The sequence below is a fragment of the Lactuca virosa genome, chromosome 8, assembly GCF_052849685.1.
Source record: "Lactuca virosa cultivar CGN04683 chromosome 8, Lactuca_virosa_CGN04683_v6, whole genome shotgun sequence".
In the NCBI taxonomy this organism is placed as follows: domain Eukaryota; kingdom Viridiplantae; phylum Streptophyta; class Magnoliopsida; order Asterales; family Asteraceae; genus Lactuca; species Lactuca virosa.
This window is the reverse complement of record NC_136433.1, coordinates 52,351,710-52,356,872: the sequence shown is the minus strand read 5'-3', so window position 1 is coordinate 52,356,872 and position 5,163 is coordinate 52,351,710. Positions and strand designations below refer to the sequence as shown.

At 33.5% G+C, this 5,163-nt stretch overlaps 1 protein-coding gene across 1 annotated transcript; it reads left to right on the top strand.

The window, feature by feature from the left end:
* The first annotated feature begins 1,686 nt into the window (after positions 1-1,686).
* Positions 1,687-4,847, top strand: LOC145128896 (uncharacterized). Its single transcript, XM_079063677.1, has 7 exons — positions 1,687-1,994; positions 2,549-2,595; positions 2,693-2,834; positions 2,932-3,088; positions 3,196-3,325; positions 3,542-3,691; positions 4,568-4,847. Exons 1-7 carry the CDS (start codon positions 1,811-1,813, stop codon positions 4,715-4,717), a joined length of 960 nt encoding a protein of 319 aa, XP_078919803.1. The 5' UTR covers positions 1,687-1,810; the 3' UTR covers positions 4,718-4,847.
* The last annotated feature ends 316 nt before the right edge of the window (positions 4,848-5,163 follow it).

Below are 5,163 nucleotides of genomic sequence, written 5' to 3'. Positions count from 1 at the left end.
CTACTTCCATTATATGAAACTCCGACCAAATTCAACCCAATTGAGATCTGTCATTTCGATTACCTCCTTGAGAAAGGTCGGGAACTTGATTTTGATGGTATCAAAAGCAATGGCGATGCATAATCAAATCCATGACAATTATCCTCATATTCAGATAAAATAATATCCATGTTATCATGCCTATTAATCTCTTCATCTTCAAATGAACAACATAATTGAGCAATACATCAAGTTGTGTAGTTACCCAACCTCCTAATAGTTATCAGTTATTTTTTATGCATCTTTGTCTACTTCTCACAAACATTTTTATAGACACTTAATTGGCAATCACCCCATACCTCAACAACCTAAACTCTATCAAATATTAATAAATGAAACACCTTTGTCTACCTTATGTTGCATAATACAATCGACTCCATGGATTATATAGACAAATTTGAAACTATTGTCTAACCAAACCCTTAACAACAACCTAGACCCCATTGAATTCAAATGTCGTTTCCTTCTACACCATCGATGATGACCGTCTCCATCCCTCCTTACCGCAATCGTCAGTTTGTCATCCATGGACATGTCTAAAACCATTTCCTCAAATTTTTAGTGATTAACACCAATTTAAGAAACTTTTTGACTGTCAAGTTCATTGTCTTATCCAACAATGTTATATCGCATGTTCATTGCACATTATTTTTGCGACCTTCGCCTTCTGCTTATGCTCATTCTTAGTCGACCAATATCTTTATAAGTATAAGAAAGTTGGCCTTATAGTTACCCCACAAAATATATCCTTTAGTTTTAGCTAGGGGTGAGCACAATCGAACTCGGAAACCGAAAAACCGACAAAACTGATACCAAAATAGAAACCAACGGTTTGAGTTTGAGTTTAAAAAAAAAAACAAATTATTGGGTTCGGTTTGTGTTTCAGAAAATGTAAAAAGTAAGAAAAACTGCACTGAACCGAATTTTATGAAACGTATGTATTATTTGAATTATATGTATATATTTGTGTTCCATAAGTTATAAACACATATAAAAGCTTGGTACGGTGGTTAAGGCGTTGCGTATTACATATTATACAAGAGGTCGCAAGTTCGAACTGCTCTCCTATATTCTGTTCTCAATTATTTTTCCAATCACTTAAAAACATCCCACATCAGTGATCATGAATTGAAACTCAACAACCAAATCTCATCTCCTCATCGCTTAAAAAAACATCCACATCGCTCATGGATTGAAACCAAGACTACTCTCCTCTCCTATATAAGCGTCATCTTCATCTTTTATATAAGTGATAATTTGAGGTGGTTTAAGAAATGGGTTTGGTTTAAATCATAAAACTGAATCTAGAAACCCGGGTGAAAAACTGATACACCAAACCCACCGCTTTGATTCCAAATTCTTAGAAACTGATGTTTTTCGGTTTGGGTTCGGTTTTAAGTCAAAACCGACATATTCGGTTTTAAGTCAAAACCGACATATACTCACTCCTAATTTTCACAAAAAGTTTAACGAATGTGGTCGCTTCCATTTTAATCATCCCATCTTTTGTCCTCAAAAGAGTTTTTATAATTTGTTCTCATTATTATTAGAATAGTTTCTATTTTAAAAAGAATAAAACAAACACTTTTTTTTAATTAATTATTAAACATCTAAAAAGTTTGTAGACCTAAAATTCACTAGAGAAACTACAGCCAGGGGTTTATCAGTTTTTGCGAACTACCCCTTTCGTTCGAAAATCACCGTACAAGCACAGAGCCACTCGAGAACGTTTGATCTCTCAACTGAACCGAGAACAAAGTGCATATCTGCCATGGCCGAATGTGAAGTAGCAAAAGAAGTGATCAATAAGAGATTTCGAAAAGATGACGCACCTGGAGAAATGAAGCCATGGGAACAGCATTCGGCTGTAATTAGCATCCCTCGCTACGATTACAAAGCCCCAGCTTCCTTCCTCGATCGCTCATTCTCTGGGTTCCTCATTACATGCCCTATAAGTTCGTACCTTGCTCTATATCTTTGTATGTTGCGTGATTATGCGTGTACCTTGTTTATGTATTATGTACTTGCATAAAAAACTGAGACTTGATTAATGGAAATTCGTAAAGAGGAAGACAGACAACGATCAAATTAAAAAAAAAAAAAAACAAAGATTTAGGTGGTCCGTTCAATGTGATGTACTTTCAAGGAGATCCTACAAAGTGAATTAAACGTACCGATGTACTCCTAAACCCTAATTGAAGATTTACGTGGTCTGATCAATGTATCTTCTGAATCCTGATTATAGTGTTTTGAATTTGAATTAATCCTTCAATATGTTATAAAAATCAACAATGTTATTCAAGTTAGGAAATGCCAGAATTTGGTTATAATGGGGCCATTGATTTAATCCTTCAATATGTCCATTTATTCCATGTTTACTATTATATATCTACATGAAGTCAAATTGTACATCTTGGCCCCTTATCACTGATTATCTCTTACTCTCAAAGAATATGTTACTTATCCAAGTGAAGTTACAGAGTTTGAAATATGATCTTTTTTTTTTCAGAAAGGGAGAAAAGTGCCACAAAAGAAGCCATGTCCATCCTCAACAAGGTTTGGTGTCTACTGCAACCATGAATCTGTTAAATGATACATAAATCTCTGTTGATATGTGCTAATAGTGATCACTGATCACCATCTATTTTTTCAGTATCTTGGATCAATAAATACTTGTGGTTCTGAACAAGAGGAAGACCCTCAAAATGTTGTTACAAAAAGAAGGAAAGTAGTTAATGAAACAGAAAAGGAATGCACCAATGATATAGAAAACAAGATTCTTGATGAAAACACTGGTATTTTTCTACATTTTAGTTTAATTTGTATATTAGATCTCAAGTTATGCCAAATAATAGTTAATGAAGACAATATGATTCACATTTGTGGTTTCAGATGCAAATACAGAAAGATCTGATCATCTTTCACTTATTAAGCTGACAAGAAGTGGTTTGCTTTTGCTTACATTTTCACATGACAATTGTCCTGATGTTGTGGCCATTTTGTCAAACATCATGCAATCTTTGGAATCTTCAAGTCTAAAAGCACCACTGTAAGTTGCTTGATGATGTTTTTTCTGTATCAAGTAAACAAGAAACACTCATATGAGGCAAATTTATGAAAAAATTTGTTTTTTTTTTTTTTACTCTTTTGTTGCAGTTGGTGCAATAGGATCTTACCAATCCAAATGACTTGTGTTTTGCATGAGAAAGAGCTTTGCATTCTTGTATCCAAGCTTGTTGCTGATTTCATGAATAATGAAGGAAAGGATCTTAATCGACCTATAAAGGTAATTTTTAACTTAAAACCTATAAAAACTGATGATGTGGCACCGTTTCTTGCCATGTTGTCATCCACATCATCTGCCATATAAGCAAAAACTTAACCACTTATTAAAGGTAGGTTACAAAATGCCTAAATTGGTAAAAGTATTGTAAGTTCATATGCAAGTTTTATGTTTTATAGAAACTAAATTTGCAGCAAGACTTATAAAATAATTCCATAGTTTGCAGTAGGATACAACAGGAGAGGAATTGAGGAGACGGAATTGAAAGGTGGGAATGGAATGCTGGATCGAAGCAAATGCTTTGAGGTTGTAGCTGGTGCTGTTAAAAGTATTGTCTCAGATTCGGTTGTTGATTTGAAATGTCCAGAGGTATGGATTTCAAGTAGGGGTAAAATAGTCATTTTTACAAGTGCTTAACAGATCAAAATTTATAAAAGTCAAATGGAGGGACCAAAACTATGAAAGAACAACCATTTATAGAAAAAGATTTGTTTTTTGTATCTAAACCGAAAAAATTATCATTTTTGCGGTTTACTCTTTTTCTTATATCTTGACCATTGTAAAAGGTTTCTTTTGCAACTTTGGTCCTTGTTTGAGGTTTCTGTAACATTTTTAGTCCTTGTTCCAAGTTAAATGACTATATTTTTGGGATCAAATTAGCAAAAATCAGCTATACTCGGGGACCAAAAGTAGTCATTTTACTTGGAAAAAGGACAAAACGTTAGAACCTCAAATAAGTACCAAAACTGCAAGAAAAAAAACTTTTTGGACTAAAATTGAAAAAATCTGTTATACTCAGGGAGCAAAAGTAGTCATTTTACTTGGAACAATAACCAAAAACGTTACAAGAACCTTAATTAGGAGTTTAGGACCAAAACTGTAAGAAAAAAAAAACTTTTTGGACTGAAATTGCAAAAATCAGGTATACTTAGGGACCAAAAGTAGTCATTTTATTTGGAACAAGGACCAAAAACATTACAAGAACCTCAATAAGGACCAAAACCGCAAGAAAAATAAACCTTTTTGGACTAAAATTGTGAAATTCAGTTATAATCTGGTCCAAAATTGTGAAAATCAGTTATACTGAGGGACCAAAAGTAGACATTTTACTTGGAACAAGGACTAAAAACGTTACAAGAACCTCAAATAAGTACCAAAACTGCAAGATAAAAAAAATTGGACCAAAATTGCAAAAATCAGCTATACTCAGGGACCAAAATTGTAATTTACTGTTGAAATTTGCAGCTCACTGTTCTTGTTGAGCTTCTGCCAATTTCTGGGCTGCCAAAAGGGTCACCTGTCGGTGCTGTATCCGTTCTTCCACGAAAGCTCATTATGGCTAAGCCTCGTCTTTGCATTAAAGCTTTGGTTCATGATGTGAAGTCGAAGGATTAAATGTTTGGAAGAAGATTGATATGGTTTTGTATTTTAGAGTCATTTTAGCAAAAGATGTAATGGGGTTGATCGTTTAGCTATAAATTATATTAATTTGATATACTTTCCTTTTCTTTTTCTCTGTCTATAATCGATGTCGTGATTCAAGAACAAGGCTTTAGAACACCTTCAAACATATAAAAAAAATGTGGTATAAAACATGCCATTATCATATCTCTGGTTGTCTTAACAAAAATGTTACTGAAACGAAATATAAAATTATCTAAATATAAAAACTATCATAGGCGCATCTACTAAGGACTCCGGGTAGCCTGTGTTATCCCTTAAATTTTTAGGCGTAGTGAAAATATTTTAAGAAAATTTTCGGTGCAGTGTAATTTTTTCAGCGTGATACCCTTAAATTTACGTGTACTACCCTTGACATTTTGTTATGCGTAATATATATA

Coding starts and splice junctions, on each gene's coding strand:
- LOC145128896 (XM_079063677.1), top strand. CDS start 1,811: ATGGCCGAATGTGAAGTAGCAAAAGAAGTGATCAATAAGAGATTTCGA. Junction 2,596..2,692: donor CCATGTCCATCCTCAACAAG/GTTTGGTGTCTA, acceptor CTATTTTTTCAG/TATCTTGGATCAATAAATAC. Junction 2,835..2,931: donor GATTCTTGATGAAAACACTG/GTATTTTTCTAC, acceptor TTGTGGTTTCAG/ATGCAAATACAGAAAGATCT.